The 23879-nt window shown below is 42.4% G+C and overlaps 1 protein-coding gene across 2 annotated transcripts in view; it reads right to left on the bottom strand.

Moving 5' to 3' along the window:
• Nucleotides 1–23879, bottom strand: part of LOC144762426 (cytochrome P450 2K4-like) — a 613835-nt gene that overhangs the window by 252505 nt on the left and 337451 nt on the right. The window contains exon 3 of one of the 2 annotated variants that reach the window (XM_078647607.1): nucleotides 1799–1948. The exons of the other annotated variant lie outside the window; for it this stretch is intronic. Within the exon in view, the coding sequence (XP_078503733.1) occupies nucleotides 1799–1948 (150 nt within the window). The remainder of the gene's footprint in view (nucleotides 1–1798; nucleotides 1949–23879) is intronic. 2 annotated transcript variants of the gene reach the window in all.

Below are 23879 nucleotides of genomic sequence, written 5' to 3'. Positions count from 1 at the left end.
CAAAGTTCCTTTCTCCTTCCTTTGGCAGTAAGGCAACCACTACAGACCAATCCCCCAAGCAGCACTTCAACTTGGGAATAGTCTCTCCTCAGTTTCCTCATGTTCCTCTCCTCAGTAAAGAATTCTTCTTGTAGTCCAAAGTGATCTAATTTCTTGGGATCAGGGTCCCAATATTTATACCCCAAAATCTGTTTTTTCTCTGAGGGTAGAGGGGCCTTTGCCCAGTCCAAACCACTTCTGAAGCACTCTGTTTACCAGACTTCCCCTCTCCTTTCACAGTGCAGGGCAGAAACATCAGACGCCCCACAGGAGGTAGAGCCAGCATTGTGGAAGGCAAGTCCAGTCCTGGAGCACTTTGTTGACAGGATTCCTTCTCTTTTTTCAGTGTGCAGGGCAGAGACATCAGCCGCTCCTCAGGAGGTGGAGCCAGCATTGTGGAAGGCAGGCACAGCCCTATTCCAGGTTCAGGTGCAACTCCTCCCTCCCATCTAGATACAGATCGCTCTATTCACCATCCTGTCTTTTGGAATCCCCTAGCCCGTCACTCACAAATCCAGACAAAGGAATACACAACCTAGCAGAGGTACGCTTGAAAGGTTAGGCAAGTAATGCATTTGCAAACACAGAATGTTAAAACCAACTTCTGGCACACTAAACTCTAATTTCTACCATGTTCTCTGAGTCAGTTAGGATTATAAAATGTAATAATTGTAACAGCCCATTCTGGCCTATGGAGAACAGGTAGCTTTGCACTAGTGAACAACGCAAATGGCTGTAATTCACTATTAGGACATGCCACACACATCAGGGCTTGTCCTACCTTATACTTACAATGCACCCTGCCCTTGGGCCTACCATAGGGGTGTCTGATACGAAGAAAAGGGAAGATTTAGGGACTGACACGTGGGTGCACATGCCCAGTCAGCATGACAGTACTAGACTGAACGCAGGCTCTGCAATGGCTGACCTCAGACACATTTTATCAGGCTGCTTCTGTGGGTGACACAACCAGTGCTGCAAGCCCACCAGCAGCATTTGGATTTACACGCTCTGGGCACAATCAGTGCACAAGAGTAGGGTCTGACAAGTAAACCAAACAGACAAACATGAAATCACTAATCAATACATTAATTAACAGTAGGGAGCACTTGCACTCTGGCACGGGACAGCAGTGGCACAGTGCCCAAAGCATATAGCACCAGCAAAGATACATGAGGCAACAGCAAAAAAAGGTAGGGAGACCCACGCCAATGGTGCCAGGTCTAACAATACTTTATTAAATACCATATTTTTCTGACTCAGCTGTAATGCAATTTAGCAAAGCTACTGTGCTGCACCAGCTGGCATATCAAAGACCCTAGTAGGCAATATGTTAATTCAATGGATGTATGCTGCTTGAGAAAGGGGTTGGGACTGGAATCTCAATAGCCATTACCAAGCATTTACCTCTTTTGTCTCTGCCTCTCAGGAAGAACTACATTTGGAGAAAAAAGGCAGGTCTGGGTGTGAGGAGATTACCTCAGACAGATGATTCCCTTAATACTGGATTGGGATGACGTGTTTAATCATACAAACCATACCGAAAATGAACACACCCCAGAAGAGACAGTGAGCTGTTTCCTTCAGTACAATTTAGGAACAGTGTTGATGGCCCCACTAGGTTGGATGAGTACCCTACCAATGATGAAAATGCTCTTATGCCCCTACACGGAATCAGGTTTTGTGAATCAGGAGTACTGGGTTCATGTAATGTCTATTCAGGCTAACTTGCTAATATTAGCAGGAAAACAATCTTTACCTTTGAAGGAATCAAAATGATGTATCAAGAAACTGCATTCTTCAATAACTTTGTCTTCTATAGTTGACTTTCCCATGCCAAAGTCTCTTAATGTTGTTATTGTAAACCTTCTCATCACCTTCCAGTTCTCTCCGTGAGATAGAATAAGACCTAAGTAATAAGGCAAAAAATGTAAAGGACATTTTATTGGTGAATGGATCTCTTTTATTTGTGACTTATTACAGGAAATATCCGACAGTCAGTAGCATATAGTGAAAACACCATATGGGGTTCTCTTTAAATTATGATGTAGGTACAATGCCTTTTTTATTAAGCATACAGTTGCTACAAGAGTATTATATTACTGATAATGCTGCAGGCCCAATACATAGGCACTTATGTTTTGGAAGGAAATGTAAATAGTAAAACATTTTCGTAATATATAATGTGTTCAAATATATAAAATTCCAACCAATATTTGGTTGGGTATATATATTACCTACTGGCGGTCGCCAGTAGGTATATATAGTTAGGATTTTTTCTCTATGGGATTTTTGAAAATTCTATGTCTAATAACTTTGGCGTTTGTGGACGGAATTGGCTGAAATTTTCAGGAAAATGGCACATTTTGTTTCTGAGCAGCCCCTGAAAATTGGGGGGGGGTTCGTCCAGGGGGGGTTGAGAAAAAAGGGGGGTCCCAAAACGTGTTTTTAACATTGAGTTTTCCATAGGGCGGTTGGCCTCACTTTTAGCCCGAACGGCTGAATGGATTTGCACGAAACTTGGCAAAATTGTAGGGACTGGTAGCCCGATGTGCCTTTTGTAGGTCTCAATATATGTGCTACAGTGGATTTTGAGAAATTAACGTTTAAAAAAAGATATATATCTGTAACAGCAGACCGGGCAGCGCTCCAGTTCGCGTACTTTTCGCGCAACGGAGCTTTGTGAAGCGAAGCTGATTGGTTCTCCGGCGTCTGTAAACATTCCAAACAGTCCGTAGCGGCCGCCATCTTGTCTCTCGGTAGGATCGAGAGACAAGAGGAGGCCAAAGCGAAGGGGCAAATGACCATAAGGGGGCATAGTAGATTCTCCCTGACCTCTTAGGTTTGATGTACCATTTTGCCAAGTTTGGTGTAATTCCGTTCAGCCATTCAGGCTGTAGACGTATGTAAATGTCCTATGGAAAATTGCATGGGGAAAACACATTTGAAAGTGTTGAAATTTAGAACCAATTAAAATGTTACTTTGGTTTTGTATTTGTGTGTGATGAAAGTTAATTGGTTATGTATATATCTCAAATGAGAGGAAACCACAGCCATTTTGTGATACTACTGTCTGAGGTACATTTGTGAGGAATTTTTGGTGGTGAATTTCTGGTGTTTGATTTACACAGTACTAACACTTCTCCTACTTTTAAAAAGGTGAGTTGTTAATTTGTAAGGGGAACTATGTTGTACACTTGAAGATAATTTGAAAAATGTTTTCTGTTATTTATTTGCAGTCCTTCTGTTATACTAAATACTTGATAAAGTTAGTTTTATATTATGTATTACTAAAAACGATAAATGAAAGTGATTATTTCTTTCTGCAATTTACAGCAAGCAATTTCAAAATAAAATGGCTCACAATGAAGAGACCGTGGCAATTTCTTTTGCATTGTCCACTACATTGATTGAAATTGAGAGCACCAATAATGAAATATTGTCACAAGGAGGAGATGACTTGTATGATTTCATTAGATTGATTGAAATTGACAGCACCAATAATGAAATATTGTCACAAGGAGGAGATGACTTGAATGATTCCACTACATTGATTGAAATTGAGAGCACCAATAATGAAATATTGTCACGAGGAGATGACTTGAATGATTCCACTACATTGATTGAAATTGACAGCACCAATAATGAAATATTGTCACAAGGAGGAGATGACTTGAATGATTCCACTACATTGATTGAAATTGACAGCACCAATAATGAAATATTGTCACAAGGAGGAGATGACTTGAATGATTTTTTTGATCAATCTGTTGATGGCGAATTTATCGAATGTTTGGAGACCATAGAGTTACAAGAATCATCATTGCAGACTTTTAATGAGGAGATTCCAGATGAAATGATTGAAGAGGAAATTGCTGATGAGGACATGTTACTAGTTCTTTCAAATTTAGAAAATTCTGAAGAATACATTTATATTTAGAAATCAAAAATTGTTTGAGACATTATTCATTTTTATTTTTAATTTATGAGGTTGTAGCGAAGTGATTGTAGTATAAAATGAGACTTATAGTATAGAGTGCAACATTTTTATGTTACATGGTAAGTTTACTCATATTTACTTCCCTTCTCCCACTATATTATCTCCAATGTGTATTTGACATCTCTTCTTCATCTCCGGCCTCCTTTCTCTCACTGTGTGTCTCTGATGCATCTTATCGCTGCTATTTTGTGTAATTACAGAAGAGAGTAAAATAAAATAGTTCGGAACGTGAAAAGGGGGCAAAGTAGAGTACCCCTCACCCCCTAGGCCTTCTCAGGCGGTCCCAAAAGGATCAGTTTCTGCTTTCCTGAGAGATTATGGTATGAGTTCCATATACCACAATAATTTGCATTACAACATGCAAGATATATATCTCCTATTACCAACTTTTGGAGATATTCGCGCTAAGCGCGAATATCTCCAAAAAGTAACACCTGCCCTGAGCAGTTCTTAGCCATGTTATCCAATGGGAGGTGGATAACATGGCTAAGAGCATTAGCTCGGTAATGCATGAATATCGCTGACTTTTTAGCGATATTCATGCATTGCGGCCGTTTTTTATCGCATTTGCGATAAACCTTGATAATAGCAAGGTTTATCTTCGATAATTTCTGACGATGCTTAGCGGTAAAAAATTCGTTGGTAAGCATCGTTAGCGATAAATATCGCTTAACTTTGGTAATATGCACCAACGTCTGTTAACGTTCGATTCGAAGGAAATGAGGAAGTGTTGAAAAACATTGTTTGCGCCATCTTGCCTTTTTTGAAATGCCACACTTTTGTCGTGCACGGCAGCCATTTTAGATGCCTTGACCAGACCCACTCTCTGCACGCTGTCGATTCGTAGCATGGCTCCCCACCCTCGCAAGCATCTTCCCCAGGCACTGGTCACCCCCGCTCTCTGTCTTATGCATGGGCAATAAACCTCCCCCCATCTGCGCTGCTCTTCCCTGAGAATCACACTCTGTGCCCGCCCGACACCTCCCTTTCGCCCTATTCACTACCGCACCCTCTGACACTCCTCTTCCTCTGTGTCCGATTGTCCAGGCTATCAGCTAGCCCTGCAGATGTAGTTTATGGCTCCAGCTGTAAAGAATCACCCCTCTTCAAAGGAGTTATAGTAGATCAAGGCCCACACCAGATGAGATCCGTCACACCACACGTGTTCCTACTATCTGAAAACCATCCTGTATTGTGATTGGGGAGGGGACCGAGCCTGAAGCGGAAGATTCTAGGAATGACTCTTTGTACATCAAAGTTTTTACAATTATGTGTCACATTAAAAATATATAGCACTCCAACAAAGTAGTAGGAATATAAAACTTTAATAACATATAAATATATACAACAAAACAAAAACAGTAAAAACATTTAAACAACGAAGAGACCGTGGCAATTTCTTTTGAATTCCTGATGAGGACATGTTACTAGTTCTTTCAAATTATGAAAATTCAGAAGATGTTGCCTGGGGGTGGGTCGTCAGTAGCAGTCTGTTGTGCGAATAGTTCCAAGGCAGCAGAACGCGCTGAAATCTAGATGGCACGAAAGTGATGTCTAGTAAGTTGCCGCCCAGCAAATAACGGCGTGGGGCGCCGCGGGGGTGAGTGAGTCCAGTAGGCACCACAGCTATTCTTACCGGCATTGCAGAATTACTGCTGGGGACAATGCCTGTGCTGTAGCAGGGTCACAGCAGAAACAAAAAGGATTCTGTTGAAGATGTTGTTGGTTTTCAATTTGAAAACAGTTCTGGTGTCAACTGCTATGGTAATGTAGTGGTTAATGTTTTGTTTTCTCTAGAAAATGTAAAAGTGGGGGAGGCAGTCCAAAGTTCCGTTAAAAGGGCAAAGGAAAGGATCGGTGGTTTGAACTATCACTTCAAAAGGGGAGGGGGTGCAACAATTTTTCCTACCGGGTCACACTGTGCTTTCACCGGAACTGAGGTTTCTAGTAATTCAAAGTGAGGCTGGCGCCAGCATGGGAGCGCCGACGTCCCGCAGATGCAGTTTCGTCACTCCACGGGCGATCATGGCAGTCATTCCCCATCGGGGGTCGGAGACTCCCGCGGCTCCTGTAGAATCTTCAAGGTCGTGGAGGACTACGGTGGTGGAGTCAACCAGTGACCGGGCCATTTCTTCATGCTGGGCCCGCTCTTGCCAGGTCGATCGCCATTTTGAGAGTTCGGCAGCTACCGGCGATCGCGGGGTCACATGAGCGGACGGGCTCCACCCTGCCGGGCGAGACGTTGCAGCATCGCCACAGTGGACGAACCCTTTTCGGGGCGCCTGGAGCGCTGAGGGTGCAGCTGGGAAGCCTTCACCTGAGAAGGCGGGAGAGGCCTGTTCGCACCGTCTCTCCCTCCCAGTGCACCCCACGGCGCCCCGCTTGACATTTGTTATGGCCGGTGGCGATGAGGACGGGGGGGGGGGGTCGGATGCATGTGCAAGACATCCCCCCCAGTGTTGTCAAAGCCATTTTTGAAGAAAGAAGTTGTGCCTGGCGTGTTGCCGCTGCTATTACGAAGGAGAAAAGAAAAAATGTCCCGTCCGTCTTTGGGCCGGGCTTCCGGTGGATGTCGGCCGGACGCCCCTGGCTCTGGCCCCATGAACGGGTTCCTTGGTTTATCGGCTGCAGCCGGATCCCGTCGGCCTCGGCCCCCCGACCGTTGGTGGCCGGACCGGAAGAGCATGTGGCGGGACTACCTGAAACTCTCAAGGGCCACCGCGGCCGGACTGGGAGAGAGAGGGGAGGGTCGAGGAGACATTCCCCCCCCGCAACTCTTCAGCGTTGTAAAGGCAATCCCCTGGCCGGGTCCCGCTGGCCTCGGCCTCCCCTCCGGCTACACCCTACGTTAGGATCTCCTGGCCGAGGCGTGGCAGCAGGACCCGCCTTATATGGGCTGCTCCCGGCTGGGCGTAGCCGCAACCCTGCCCCACCTTGGAAGTTTCCAGAGTGGGGGCGGATGTTCTACTGACTTGCATTTTCCCTAGTCTATCGATTTTTTTGGCGTGGCAGGCGGTGGGACAGCGATGGGTGATTTGGTTTCTCTTACTGTTTTTCTGGTCTCTCACCACTGGCATATTTCTAACGTTTTCTTGTTTCTAGGACATTAATAGGTTTTATCATTACGTTATGTTATCGTTTCTTTGTTCGTTGTTTAATAAAAGTTCATGTTCATCAGTGGCCTACTGATTTCGTTTTCCTATTCTTTTCTTTCCAGGTTGTTTCATGCTAAAGTTTCTGTTAACAGGATACAGTGATCACTTCTTTATTATTGCATATGTCCTTTTCACTAGGGGTGCTCTCTGGTCGGGCCAGATGACGTATCTCTAGTAAATGGTCCGGGTGAAACAGGTGCATCAATCAGTGGGGAGTAGATAGGCATGACAGATTACAACGGGGGAGAAAGGTCCGCATTACGTACCCTTTCACTATTTGCAAAGATTTTCCTACGTATATTTGCAAACAGGGAATACCTCCAAAAAGAACCAATTCCCAAACAGTCAATGTTTGGGGAAACAATCAATCAATGAGGAACGAAATAGGCACGACGTGTTAAAGGTTTGCGTTACCTACCCTTCACTATCTGCAAAGGGAGAGAGAATATTCCTATTCTTCCTCGTTTGCAGGCAGAGAAGATTCTTAAGAGAACCAACTTCGAACAATTCAATGGTCGATTCAAACAATCAACAAGGGATACTGTGAACACAAATGAACGCCGCTTATGTACATACACATTGGTATTATCAACAGGTTGTTCCTAATGTTTCTATTTTAGGGAGGTCAAAAAGAGATCCCATTAGTGGCCTACTGATTTTGCTCGATTCCTTTTGTTTTTTTACACGATTTTTCGCTATCTGCAAAGACTAAACAGAGTATTGCGACTCTGTGCTTGTTTGTAAATAGAGAATGAACCAAAGAGAACAATCAATCAAATGGAGAGAGAAGCAGGCACGACGGATTACAACGGGGGCAAAGGCCTGCGTTAACTACCCTTCACTATCTGCAAAGAGAGAGTACTCCTAATAGAAATGAGGGGTGGGGGGCAGCATTCAAAGCAGATCAGTGTGCATAAACACGAAAATGTTTTTACTTACCACGTACTTGACATTCAACAGCTTATGATATTTGCTATTAAAAAACCATTGAAATTCACTGAAAAAACCATAGGTTATAGACCATATATAGTTAGGAATTAGCATTTACAAAACCTTGAAAATTCACTGAAAAAACCATAGGTTATAGACCATATATAATTAGGAATTAGCATTTAAAAAACCTTATTTTACTCACACAAAACCATTGAAATTCCATATATAGTTAGTTGCACTAACTATATATCGCGCACCCGCAATCCACTGCTGATCATGTCACATATTACATCATTCATGACATGGTCAGTGACATCACTGATGACATCACTGATGACATCTCAAATGACATCACTGATGACATCACTGATGACGTCTCATTTGACATCATTCTTGTGCTAATACGATAAACCTCTTCAGACTCTAATATAACCTTAGATACACTCAGTGTATACAGACACTCACACACTGCCACTCATCCATGGAGTTACTCACACACCCAGTCAGTCATGCAAAGAAACAATCTCACCTCCATTTCTTCAACTATACAGTTATACACACCTTACTTATTGAAACATATACTAACACATATTTACTCTCTTATACAATCCCTGATACAAGTTCACAATGATCGATACAACCACTCACTCATTCAGTGGCTCTCATGCACAGTTATTTATATATGCCAACTCTCACATGTACTGTGTTTTACATATGTACTTACTATGACATGTAGCATTGAGATATCCATTCACTCATCAATACACTCATGCACACAGTCAACTGCCCATGTAGCTGTTTCCACATGCACTCTTGAACTCATACACCTAGTGAATAAACTGCTCACACATCTATGCACAGAGTCACACACCTTCCAGCCACCCCCACACAAACTCAATGTCCCATAGAAATACTTGGGCAACCAATTAATAACACATATAGCCTCTCGTATAGCTAATGATCAACACATGCAGCAGTTTACATCACAACAGACATAATGATGCACAAATTAAGACAGTTTAGTCACTAACCCATGCACTCAGTGAGACACATTTAATCACTCAGTCATACAGTCAGTCATGCACCTTCGTCCAGACACTTACACATCCACTCATTCTTCAATATGTAAGACATATTTAAACTTTACAGAAACAAAAAATCACTGGATGTTGTTATCAGTCATGTCATCAGTGATGTCATTTGAGATGTCATCAGTGATGTCATCAGTGATGTCACTGACCATGTCATGAATGATGTAATATGTGACATGATCAGCAGTGGATTGCGGGTGCGCGATATATAGTTAGTGCAACTAACTATATATGGAATTTCAATGGTTTTGTGTGAGTAAAATAAGGTTTTTTAAATGCTAATTCCTAATTATATATGGTCTATAACCTATGGTTTTTTCAGTGAATTTTCAAGGTTTTGTAAATGCTAATTCCTAACTATATATGGTCTATAACCTATGGTTTTTTCAGTGAATATATATATATATATATATATATATATATATATATTGTTCCCAAAGTGCCCGTGAGCATTGGAAGGCACTCAACACTCACTCAATATATATATATATTACCTACTGGCGGTCGCCAGTAGGTAGTTATAGTTAGGATTGATTTCCATAGGGAAATCGCAACATTCTATTGGGAATAACTTTGGCGCCGGTTGAGGAATCTGCCAGAATTTTTCAGCAACTTTGCCTCGCGGCGCTCCGGTCCTTCCCTGAAAGCTTGGGGGGGATTCGTCAAGCGTGGGTTGAGATAAAAGGGGGGTCCCAAAACGTGTTTTCCCCATGTTAATTTCCATAGGGCGGTCTGTTTCACTTTTAGCTCGAACGGCTGAATGGATTTTCACCAAACTTGGCAAAATTGTAGGGACTGGTAGCCCGATGTGCCTTTGCTATGTCTCAAGATATGTGCTCCAGAGGATTTTGAGTAATTTAGGTTAAAAAAAATGTATATATCTATAGCCGCGCCCCGGTACGCGCACCGGTACGCGCACCGGGGAGCGCTCCGGGCGCGCCACGCGACCTGTGTACGGAAAGCTGATTGGCTCTCGGGTGTCTGTAAACATTCGAAACAGTCCGGAGCGGCCGCCATCTTGTGTGCCGGTAGGATCGAGACACAAGAGGTGGCAAAAAACAAAGGGGGAAATGACCAAAATGGGGCAGGGTAGCCCCCCCCCCCCCCTGACCCCCTAGGTTTGATGTGGGGGCCATAAAAGGGGCCCGCGGGGCGAAAAAAAAGTAATATTTTTTTTCGATTTTCGCGGGGGGAGCGCCCAGTACGCGCCCCGGGGAGCGTACTACGGGGAAAACACAGTGAAACAGGAAAATATTAATTTAAAGTGATTAGAGGTAGGGTAGCCGGTAAGCGTAACGGGAATCCTCCATTTTGTGTTTCGGTAGATTTGAGACAGAAAATGGCGGACAAATAACGTTGGGAATGGGTATAAGGGGGCACGGTAGGCACTGCCTGACCCCCTAGGTTTTCTGAGGGGGGCTTAGGAGGCCCATATAGGCGAAAAGAATTCAAAAAAAATATTTTTCGCCGGGAGGTTGGGGGGGGTTCGGGTGTGTGGGCCTGGGAGCGTACCGGGGAGCGTACTTTGGTGAAAAATAGTGAAAAAAGTTACAAAAAGATAATCATTTGGAGTGATTAGAGGTAGGGTAGCTCTGAAAAGAGCTTTTGGGTTCTGTGGCTGATTTAGGTACCTACAAGTAGGTACCAATGCACAGTCTTAAATTCAGGAGGAATATTCTATTCCCTTCATCTGAGAAGTGCACACCATCACCTCTGTAGATATCTTTCATGTTGTAACGCAAGTTGTTGTTGTATATTGAACCCATTCCATAGTCTCTCATTTAAGCAGAAACAGATTTATTCACATGTTTCCGTGCTTTCTCAAATTGTGGACAAAATTGGTTGGACCACTTCCATTTCTGTCTTTGGCATATATTGGAATATACCAAGGCAAGGTCAAGGTCAAGGTCAATATGTCTTTATTTCGAAGTAAAATTCATAAAAGACAACATACAATTCATTACATATTAATAAAATAACATTCATAATACCTAATGTAAAAGGAAATATTAAACAACCAATCAATAAAGACTTTACAGATAAAAAAAGACCTTCATACAGTGATATTTGATTTAACGGTATGCATTTTCCTGGTACGAATCAACCACGCCCCTCCAAGAAACTTGGCCACACAAACCACAACGAACTCAGATCTAATAATACGAAACTTCTGCAATGCTTCTAGGTGTCCCCCACAATTCAGTCTAATACCCAAAGGTTTCAGCCATCTTAGGCGTGGGGCTCGATAGGCTGGGCAAACAAAAAACAGATGGCCAATACTTTCCACATGATCTGGACACCAGGGACATTTGTTGTTAACATTCCCCGCCCACTTAACAGTAAAAGAGTTAACGGGGAGAGACCCTACACGAAACTGGTGGTAAAGTTTCCGATCTAGGGTTTTACATATCATGTCCCAGTACGGCTCCAAAAAAGGTGTCAATTTGTGGGTCAAGAAATGCCCTGTTAGGTTATTATCTGCAGAGTATGCAACTGCAGTTGATTTAACCAATGCCCAAAATTGATCTTTAAAATCTTTTTTAGAGGGGTAGGTGGTGCTCCCTGGGTTGATCCACAGTTCAGGAAGACCCATTGCATGTAAAACATGTTTGATCTCTCTGAGCCAGGGAATTCTATGGGCACCCCACAATGATTTTACCTCCCCCAATTCGTGGGCAAAAAGGCTAAGCTCTGGAGTCGTCCATAGCCGCCGCCAAAATGCTGCCAGGCGAAACCGAGCCATCTCATTTAGGGGTTTGCAGCCTAGATCTAACAACAATGGTTTGATAGGTGTGGACTGGGGGAGCCCAACCAGATTCCGCAAGAACTTATTCTGGGCTGTAACCAGAACAGACAAATCCATATAACCCCAAATGTCAGCCCCGTACAAAGAAGCTGCATTGATCTTGGCCTCATATATCTTTAAAACAGGGGTAATACGTTTGGTTAAGGATTTCTTCTGTTCCTTTAATAGACAACCCGTGAGACGAGCAAATTTAAGATTTAATGCCTCAATCTGGGGTTTCCAGCTAAGTTGGTAATCAAGGGTCACACCTAGGTATGTCATAGCCTTCACCTGCTCAATCAAAACACCGTTCAAACTTACAGAGCTTGTGATTGGGGTTTTATTGCTAAAAACCATAAATTTAGTTTTATCTACGTTGATCTGTAGATCGTTTAACCTACAAAACTCTGCAAACCTATTAAGGGCAGATTGCAACCCACTACGGGTCTTAGAAAGAAGCAGGGTATCGTCTGCAAAGATTAACATCGGATATTTAGACCCTCCTAGTGCAGGTGCATCAGTCTGAAAGTTAGTAAAATGGTTGACAACCTGGTTGATGAAGAGGAGAAACAGGGTGGGGGCCAACACGCAACCCTGGCGCACCCCGCGTTTTACCGGGAAGCTGTCGGTCACCTGGCCCTGCTTACCCCACCTCACCCGAGCAAAGTTGTCCTCATGTAATCTTACAACTAATTCAAGGAGTTCGGCGGGTAAGCCCATGAGTCTTAGGGAGTCCCAAAGTTTCGCTGTAGGGACCAAATCAAAAGCCGACTTAAGGTCTACAAATGCGGCATAAATAACCCCACCACCCAAAAAAAACACCTTCCAGTAAAGCATAGTAAATCTAAACACCTGATCTATGGTGCTAGTGCCCGATCTAAACCCAGCTTGCATGGGGGATTGAATGTTTTCCAACTCTATCCATCCCTGAATTCTTGCGAGAACCATTCTGGAGACTATTTTTTGAAGTGAGTCGATCAGGCTTATGGGGCGATAATTATTAGGCAGTGAACGATCCCCTTTTTTAAATATTGGCAGAATCTCAGCCCCCTTCCAGGATTGTGGGATCCTAGCTCCTGATGCAATAGTATTGGCTAACATGGTTATGTAAGGGACCCAAACATCGTAGTTCCATTTGAAGAGGGCTGCTGGAATAGCATCTAAACCCGGTGCTTTCCCTGCCTGAACAGAACCAAGAGCCTGCTCAGTGTCTAAGGAGGAAAAAGTTAGTGCAGCCCCAGTGTTATAAAGTGGAGGTACCGGTACTGTGATGTATTCCTATAGGTTCTGTATCGATCCCCCTATTCCTGACCCTGTTCTGGTTAACAAGTTAACTAGCAGCCATCCCATGATGCAGAAACCGTTATCTGATTAAGCCACACCACGGCACAGGAACGCGTTATCTAATTAGGTCATAACGCTTGCCATCTAATTAGGCAAGCAATATTCCTCCAGCCCCTGATAAGGCATACGGAGTTCTCAAAACAAATCAAACCTATGACAACCTGGGAAAAACCCTGCGGCCATTGTTTTGATTTCACCGAGAACTTCAGCAAAAGAATGTGCTAACGACCAGTTCGTATGACATCCTTATTGACGTATCTATGTCCATCCTTACGTCAATCTCGGCACCTTACAGGTATAAATATTACCGATATTGCCTTAAGCAAACACACGCGGTGGTGACGAGATCGGAGCAGCCAGACTTGCCGAAGCCCAACACAGAGCGGACCCAGCTGGCGCAGCCCCGCCTTCCTGACGCGCTGAGAACGAGACGCTGCTTTCTCCTGCCGAGAAATCCAGCTCCGGCGCTTCCAAGCAGCCCTTGCAGGCAGCCTGGAATATCGAGACCAAAGACGAGAGATACCATCCCTCAACCATCCTAGATTCCAGGTACAGAACTGAATAACCCCTTGCAGAGAATTCTTGAGTCAGTCACTTGGCAAAACAAACTTAACTTAAACTGCTACTTTCTATTCCCGCCCACGTATTAGGCTTAGGTCAGGTACACTGGGGTAGGCGTAGTTAGAAGCACCAGTTGAGTACGATTAGTCAAATGTTTATATGTATGTATCTATTTTATCCATTTTAAACCACCATATGGCTTAGAAACCATATAAATGTTTTTACAGTATTATTTTATACTTCTGCTTTTATTGTATGCACTTTACTTAACCATAAGTATTGCGATAATATCGATCCATTTCTCTTGTACGAGAAAAGAGACTGATCAATAAATAACATCTTTTATTGAACACGCCCGTCTCTTCCTTTTCTCTACAATCTGGTGAAACTAAGAATGCACGTACTGACTGAGTAAAATAAGTTGTCTTTTGTTTTCACACGACTCTAGAGATACACTCTTGATTAGGGGAGAGCAAAGTTGTCATGTTCTATGGTTGTCAGAAACTAAATCCCTTCTTGTCTATCCAGGGAGGTTCAACTCCTCCTTGCCTATTCGAGAAAGTTTCTAGTGAACTCTGAGCTAGCTGGCAAACCCAAAACTTTAAGTCTAATATCGACAATAGAAGACCTAGTTAACGTCTGGTCTAGGCCTATACTATTGAAGGTATTATTCCAATGCGCAGAGCCTATTGGGATAATAGGAACTACACTACATGGCGCCCAAACGTTTGGAAAGGCGATAAAACTAACGCAAGACATTAGAGCAACTCAGTCGTGCTTTTTCACTCAGACCCCTTTTTTCCCATAATACTCCAAAGACGTCTGGAGTGGGTGAAAGGTAATATCCGCCAAACCTCGCAGGAGGAAACTCCTATGTATGGTTCTTGGTTCAATCAACGTTGAAGGATACACTGTTCCAAAATATTGTGCATCTAATCTTTGTTTCCATAAGAAACCTGATCTGCAAACAAACGGAATAACCTTCCTGTCGGTAAAATGGTAGACAGTGATGAAGAAAGAGAGACAGCTAGAATGGCAGCTGAACTCATAGCAGCTGATAATACTCTGCTACAAAATGACCCGGAGATAATACTCATCCCGGTCAATATAAGAAAATCGGTAACGTTAAAACTTGTAGAAAATGGACTGACACCTAGAGGTGGCACAGTCATATTCGTAATAGAGGCACACGAATATCGGCAGACAGAGGTGTTCTATTCATGGATACACTTTCCAGCAGCAAACGCTGTAACAAAGCACTTCCACTATTACAAAACAGAGGAACCTCCTAATGAGTACACTCCTTTCGAGGAGGTGGAAGTACCACTTAAATTCCAAGAGCACCTGCTCTTGTTTAATGGCGCCCTAAAACACAATAATCACATCACCAGGCTCGGTCCATTAGGTAGACCAGGAGCAACATGGCCGGTCCTAGCCGGATACACACCACATCCAGACATCGAAGGAATGTCTGCAGCAGATCTTTTAATACAACTAAAACAATTAATAAAAGTACATAGACAATTAGTCCAATATGTAATGCGGACTTCAACAATCCAACCAGCAATTAAAATTTCACAGCTGACCCCTCATCAGGGGAACACAAATAAAATTACACCACAGAACATACAGTCCAGCCTAGGTAAAGTACCAGCTAAACGGGAACAAATACCATTCTGGTTAGCACAAAAAATCACCCAAATAGAGGCGGTGTTTCCAGACACCACCCCGTTAGAAAAACACAGGATTCTGACTATCTGTCTTCCAATGGGAATCGCACCACACGTGGAGGACTGTGACACTTGGGGTACAGTCTTTGCTTCCATTTACACAAAAACGCATGGTGTTCCATCCATCTCGGTAATACCAGATGTGCTAAAACAAATTCAAGATGAATACGGTCCAGAACCCGCTTTAACTCTTGGTATGAAATTACTGAAAGACTTCAAGCAGGTCTCGGCTATATTACTAGCCAATATAAAGGGAGAAGCAGCAAACGTGGCGATCCGCCAAAGGTTAAAAGAAACAGATATAGCAGACCAACCAGCTGAAATTGCCAGAATTATAGAAAAATCCTATGAGGAACTAGGTAGAGATAGTTTAGGTGGAATACCAGTAAAACCCCAACTGATTGAAAGTCCTGAAAAAGTATTTTTTTTAAAATAATTTAACAACACAAAAAAAGAGCTGGGATGGAAACAAACAATCCAATCCTAAAGAAAAGAAATTCCAGTCCAGAGGAAAGTCTCCTCGGCGGAGAGAAAGATCTCCGAACCAGGGACACAGGTCTCCCCAAAGTGAGCCCTCTGGGAAAAAATACAATCTTAGAAATAGGGATAATATAAAGAAGCCTGATAGATATCAAGAAATTGATACACGTCCCTCTCAATCTTTTCAGACTTCCTCTCAGAAATCGGAAAGAAGAGGACGATCAGAACACAGGGAAGAGCACGTCAAGTCCAAATACAAGGAACCTGCTCATCTAAATAAGAAATTACAATTTCCAAAAAAGAAGGTAGCCAGTATTAAAGTAATTAACAATGCCGAGAATACTGAGGACACAACTGAAAAACGGAGAATGGGCTCAGACAATGCTAGACAGCGCAGCAGAAGTGAGCATAGCTCGCAAAGTCCTTATGATTCATCTGGAGACAGTGGACACGAATGAATACCTTCAAGTGGAAACTGCAGACACCAGAGTTAGCAAACCTCACAAAATATATGAAATAACTTTACGTATAGAAGGGGATAAGACTAGAAAAATAAGGGGCCTATTTTGGGATAATCTCTCCAAGGGCTATGACATCCTTCTAGCTGAAAAAGACTGGCCAAAAGAGTTTGTCAGGGAGTGCCCACATGGCGAAGAAATAATTATGCCTGCCTTCTCAAATAATATTCCAATCCATAAAAAATACACACTTGCTAGAAAATGGGCAGTAGCTCAAGCTCCTGCTTTATATAAAAATCATGTAGGATGGGATGAGGACTCTCCTCCTCACAAAATCCAGTTAAAATCACAACCTACTGCACAGAGACAGTATCCAATTAAGCAAGAAGCTAAAAAACAGGTAAAAGAGATCCTAGATCAACTTGAATACCAGGGGGTGATTGAAACTTGCACCTCACAAATAAACAACCCTTTGTTTCCTGTCTCCAAACCAGACAACTCATATCGTCTAGTTTTGGATTACAGACACCTTAACTCATGTTGCAAAACCTTTGCAGTGCAAAACTCGCATAGTGCTGCACTAATGAATAACATAGTGCGCAAAAAATACAAAACAACATTAGACATCTCCAATGGATTCTTTTGTCAAAATATAGCACCAGAGAGCAGATACTTGTCCGCGTTCTCAATAAATGGCGCTCAAAAACAATTCTGTCGGTTACCCCAGGGGTACAAGAACAGCCCAGGATTATTCTCAGCGAGAGTAACAGAGTTACTACAAACCTATGATGACGAAGCGTTATCTTATGTCGACGACATATACCTAACAGATGATGACTTGGATACTCACTTGAAGAGAGTGAACACCATAATACTTGGGTTCGCAGCAGAGGGTTACAAATTCAACTTTAAAAAATCTAGAATTGCCCATCTAACAGTCCTGTTCTTAGGATATGAATTATCAAGTGAAGGCAAAAGCATGGCTGACAATTTCCTAGAGAAATGTGCCGTACTCCAAGCACCTAGAACACTAAAAAACCTACAGTCAATTCTAGGCTTCCTAAATTTTGGAAGAACATACATTGCAAATTACGCAGAAAGGGTCAAACCCCTTTATGATCTAATAAAACCGGATTTTAAAAGAACCAATTGGACTCAAATACACACAGAAATTCTAAGATCCTTACAAACAGACATGTTAATTAAAACAAAATTAGAAACACGTGATAACACACGCAATCTTGTGATTCGAGTCATCCCAGGAAGATGCGGATTCACATACCTGACCTCTAATGAGGGAGAAAAGGTACCGATTGCTTTCAAATCACACTTGTACACTAAAGCTGAAATGAAATTTAGCCCAACGGAAAAAATTCTTACTGCAACACAGACAGCTATAGCAAAAGAACGAGCCCTGGCACAAGGTAAACGAATAATAATCGTGACACCGATACCAGCCCTAGAGGCGGTAACAAAGGCAAGCATTCCGAATGCTAAAGCACTACATCCAAGGTGGATACAGTGGGCTAATTCTCTTGCTGCAACAGACGTGGTATATGAATTTGATCCCAACTTAAAAACACAAGAATTTCTCCAATACGAATTCGAATGTCCTCCGCCGACCGAAATTCTGCCTCTAGAACATTACGGCTGTATAATATATACAGACGGATCAGCACAACCCGCAGTGGGGGGTAAACAAGCTTACAGTGCTGCGTGCGCGATTGTTAAAGGTCGCTGGCACGAAGGGAAATTTAAACCAGCTATCACTAAAACACAATCTCTAGGAGATTGTACAGCTCAGCGAGCTGAACTACTGGCATTCAAGATGGCGCTTGAAAATACCGATCGAGAATTCCCCACACTCATAGTGTGCGATTCGTATTATTGCGTTCAGTCTTACAATGAATACTTGCAGATCTGGCTTCAGAATGGTTTTAAGGATGCAAAAGGAGGCACAATCAAGCATAAAATGCTCTGGGAACAAGTAGTTCTTTTACAGAAAGAACTACCAAAGACTCACGTGATACATACACTGAGTCATCAACGTGATGGCGTTCACGTTGCACGGAATTCATTGGCTGATGAGGCCGCGAAGGCAGCTGTGCAAACGGCTTCCGTAGCTGCCATCACACGTTCAAAAACAAAAATAGACAGCGATATATTACAAGCTGTCAGCGCTACAGAAAAAGATTCGATAGAAACACTCCCGAAAGGCTTTCCAGTGAAGTACTCATACATAACTGATGCAAACAATGTTCCGTTTGCTCGAATCCCTGGAGTGGGGGATAGGGCAATTCCAAACATGGAACATAGGTTAGGACTAATCATAGCGGCACACGAAGGGCTTGCTTCTGTACATGCTGGCGTCTCAGCCACAGTATCGTTATTAAAACAGAGATACTGGTGGCCACAAATGAGAAGACAAACATGGAACTATGTTCTAGAATGTGAAATATGTCAAAAAATGAAAGTATCAACAGTGAGACGACCAGCGCAGACGCCCCTTCTAATCTCGGATAAACCATTAGCCTGTGTTTACCTGGACCACTGTGGTCCCTTACAAAGGGATGGTAACTATAAATATATCTTGGTTGCAGTGGATTCATGCACGAGATTCATATGGATGTGGCCCCAGCGATCGGCTGACGCCAGAACTGTTATAAAAGATTTGCGAGTCTTTATCGGCACATACGCAATTGGCATGCTGCATTCTGACCAGGGTCCTGCTTTTAGCTCTAGAGCTTATAAGGAGGCCATGGCCAGCATGGGCATTGCATTGCGGTATTCTTGTCCATTTCATCCTGAGGGTAACGGAATTATAGAAAGAAAAAACCGTGACATAAAGCAATCTATAACAGCGAAGGTATTAGGTTCGGGAGCTGGGTGGGTCAAACATCTAATAAGTGTCCAACGTAGTCTAAACAACCTGCCAAGAAATTCTCTGAAGGGATTCAGTCCGTACGAATTGTTGTTTGGGACTAGGATGATGGTCTTGGATCTTGACAGTCAGACTTCAGTGGTGAAAGAAAAAAGCTTTGATATCAAAGATCGTTTGGCTATTTTACAGGACTTAAACGAAACAAGAAAAGACCTGAGCAACATAAAGTTGAAACAGCAGCCAACAACCACTGAAGAAACACCACCTGTCCCAGCAAGACCTGTCTGGATTCCAAAAGTCGGGGATCTAGTCAGAGAAAAGATCGCAGTAAAGAAGGAATTTGGGCCTTCTTACAGAAAAGCAGTTCCTGTCTTGTCTATCAACGGGACAAGATCAGTTGTACTACCGCCGCTTGCTGGTAAAAAGGAGAACCGAGTTGTATCCATCGACCTGGTAAAACCACAATCATGTGGCCGATAACAAACAGTAGGCCAAGTGGACTCCCGATAAGTAGTAGAACACCAAGGTTTGCTACAAATACAGAGGTCCAAACTAAGAGGCTAATCACATTCGAAACGCCTACAGAACAACAACAAGGACTATGCAACAATGCATTGGAACTCAGACCTCTAAAAACCCAAATAAAAACATTAGTAGAGACACACCAACCTACAATGAAGTAACAAATGAATATGCTGAAGCTGCAAGAAACAGTAATCCTGAAGCAATTGGAACAATTGACAGAACAGCGTCCGGCTACTTCATAAACTTCGATGATTCCTCTGAAGACATCAGTGAATCAAAGACACAGCCATCAACAAAAACTTTTAAAGATAAAGCTAAGGAACTTTTGAAACAACTGAAAGAAACCTATCTGATTTCTCCATGGATCGAATTTTGGGTGGCCTTTGGTGCATTTATCCTCATACTTTGGCTCATCATGATACTATGCTTGGGACGCTTCATTGAGGGAAAATATGCTAAAATGGACACAGCAAGCCAGAAAATCAACTTGATCTTCAAGCCACACACGTCTTCACACGTCGAGAAAAGAGAACTTTCTTCAGTCAACTTCACAGCCAATCCTATATCGGGTGGGGTAGCATGGGACAACACTGACTATGAAATTTATGGTCCGGTTGAAATCCTGAAATATCCACACCAAATCAAGATCTCGTTGAGTGACTTTGTAAAACCAAGCTCATTTGCTGATGATTGGGACTTTGAAAGTATAAATGATATGATGTCTGACTTAGTGATGTCTGCTAAATTTACCAAACATGATTATTTGCAGGGTTCGTCTAATTATGATAGTATGTACTGTTACAACCACTATGGTAACCATTTTCTACATAAATCTGCACAACCTAGAAATGTTTTAAATTATAATCAATGGGAACATTGTGCAACCCCTCCAAAAGGAAGCTCAAGAACCTTTTATGACAAATATTCATACTTTTCAGGGTTCAACACAAGTAATGCTGAAACATTTTATTTCAAATTGTCAAATAAGACAGGAACAAAAACTATGCTTACAAACACGAAATTGATATATTCGGACTCGTTTTTTGAACAAATGAATACATTTGGTTTTGATTATTGGTACAAAAATGTTGAAGTAAAAAGTGTTTGGGGTACAAAAGAATGGTAAGTACAAGGTATAGAATCATTGTTTAGAGCCTGCATGATCCCAGAACAAATTATATTTTTGAATGACTCTGTTCAACAAACTACCCGTCTTGGCCTAGCCAAAATCAAAGACTTAAATAAACCGTCTATTCCAAAGCCAACAATGAACAGCAATAGCTCTACATATGAAGAGATAGACGTAAACTGTGCATTAAACCAAAATAGAACACATCCTGATTGGAAACAATGGTTGATCTGGCCCACAGATACTAATAACTGTCAAGACAGATTCCTGAACAAAATACAGGGGTTCACATTGACCAGGCCAGACCCTAGATATTCCCAAAGACAACACCCAGGGATCATTACAACCTACAGTGTGGGCAAACTCTGCCTTCAATGGCTACAAACTTCCACACTGACAGAAATTAAGCAACACCTAACTTTACTTACTGATGGTGCTGACTTGCGTGATTTCATTATGGGACCGCGCAAACAGCCTCAGAAACGCTTCATAGCAGCCTCTGTATATGCAGCTTACAACGAGGCCTGGAAGGTAACTCAAATTGAGACAGCAGAAAGTATACGGGAAATTGACCGTATTAATTTGGAAAAATCACTTTCTGTAGTGGACAATGGGTTAATGACTCTGTCCTCCAGAATCTTTTCATTGGACAGCATTGTATCTTCAGCAATCGACATAATATCGCAAGACTTACTGTTGTTACAACACGGTCAGTCTCAATTGCGTTCTATTGTACAGCTTGACTGGACGTTACAAAATCTGCGTTCAGGCTATGTGCCTTGGCGTTTAATCAACACAACGTCACTATTCAATATCTTTAACCTTACTGATAAACAAATCAGTATGGCACAGAAGGGAGCTGATTATACAATCCTGAGCATTGAGAAACTCGAGAGATTACCAGCGACAATGTCAGAACGACCTGTCAGTGAATGGATAATACATGGGATAATTAATATTCCAATATCTACCTTCAGGTTTCAATACTGCCAAAAATATATACAGGCTGGCATGTACGAAAAATTGGGAAAAGGGTACATTAAAACAACATGGAACTTGCCCTATTCACATGCATGTGTCAGTAATAAAGGACAGAAAGTGTTTCTTAATGGCAATAATTGTGCGATGTCACTAAGCGGTACACTTCTGTGTAATGGAATTAGTTTGCATGGAGCCTGTGAAGGGAACTCAAATAACCTTTCATGTCACCAGCTAGGCGCACCTGCAACAGAGATAGAACCATTCTTTAAAAGACTCTATAACGGGAGTTACATTCTAATTGTGGATCGCAGATGTTGTAGTCTTCTGCCCGGGATTCCTTATCTCATAACTACGACTGCGAAGGTCATGTGCTGTGGACGCTTATTGTTCCCCAGCTCCTTTCCAGACAGGGAGGCAAGGGCATGGCCTAACTTGAAAATTACTTCTATTCGAATTGATACTTTAAGCAGAATGAAAACAGTGCTTCTTCAGACGCCGACCAGGCTCACGTCATCAAAAGAAACGTATGATCTCCTAGTCGCAAGGACGACTGCAGAGATTCACTCATTGCTATCAACTAATTCCCCCATACATTTCGCAGAAATCCTGAATGAAATCTTAAATATTTCTGATACCAGTGGAGTCTCAAATGTATTTAAGACAGTATTTTCGATGGCATTAACACCATTCAAAGCCATACTGGGTATTTTTCCAGACTTCGTCCATTCGATTTTTGGCGGACTTCCCCTCATTTTGGGACTAATTGCAGGAATCCTATTCTTGGTCCTTATATTCCGTTATGGCAAACCATGTCACAGACAAAACACCTGCGACAAGGGAAGAAATAATCCGAGCCATTGGATACCGGGACCGGATATCAAAAATCCTGGGACTTTCCCGGCTTAGAGACCTAAACATGACTTGGTTTCTTTCATTTCGACCAATGTGGCATCGATGTGTTTTACCTGTATTAAGGTGCTTGCTGTGCGGAGAAGAATGCGTGTTGGACACCTGTCTGACGCTACAATCAGATGCGCCAATGGATGCAGAAACATTGTTGGGTCCGGTAACGGCTCATGCATTGTGCTGCCCTCAACGGCTGCCAATCCTGATGACGGCATTCGTGGAAACTTCACCACTACGATTGAGGGGTAGTGAAGTTCAAGATGAAAGCAGCATCGATCAGGTACGACCTTCTGTCAGCAATACTAATCAAAACGTCAATGGAGACAATCATGCACATGAATGCATGGTTACATCTTTTTCCGAGTTAGTGGAACTTTCGCAGGAAGCTGTTGACAGCTTTTTCGACAGCCTCAATGATATGATGTTCTCACCAGAGCAGAAATAACGACTTTTGAGCAAGCTAGCACACGGCGTTCCCAACACCCTGAATTTGGCCTTCAACTTTAATAACAAAATAGCATGAACAATTTTTCCTCCAGTTCACGGACAGCAATTTTTTCAGCAGCCCCAAAATATTTTTACGATTTTTCGGGACACTTATCTTCTGCTTAAAGTAAGAACTATTCTTAAAGAACTAAATTTCTATTTTTAGAAACGTTATAGACATTAGCTGCCCGCTGGTATGTTCATAATTATTTTTATTCTGTGATGAAGTGGTCTCGAACCTTTTTCTTCTGTATTAAGAGCCATTTCATGTGTAATTCTCATATTCGATTAGTAATAATGTATACATATGCGTGATTACTTTAGCATTATTCTACAGCTTGAGTGCATATAGTACATGTGACTATTTTTTTTCGTATATTACATAATTTCGAAAT

The sequence above is a fragment of the Lissotriton helveticus genome, chromosome 6 (genome assembly GCF_964261635.1).
Source record: "Lissotriton helveticus chromosome 6, aLisHel1.1, whole genome shotgun sequence".
In the NCBI taxonomy this organism is placed as follows: Eukaryota; Metazoa; Chordata; class Amphibia; order Caudata; family Salamandridae; genus Lissotriton; species Lissotriton helveticus.
The sequence above is the reverse complement of the archived record's forward strand: the minus strand, read 5'-3'. Positions and strand labels throughout refer to the sequence as shown.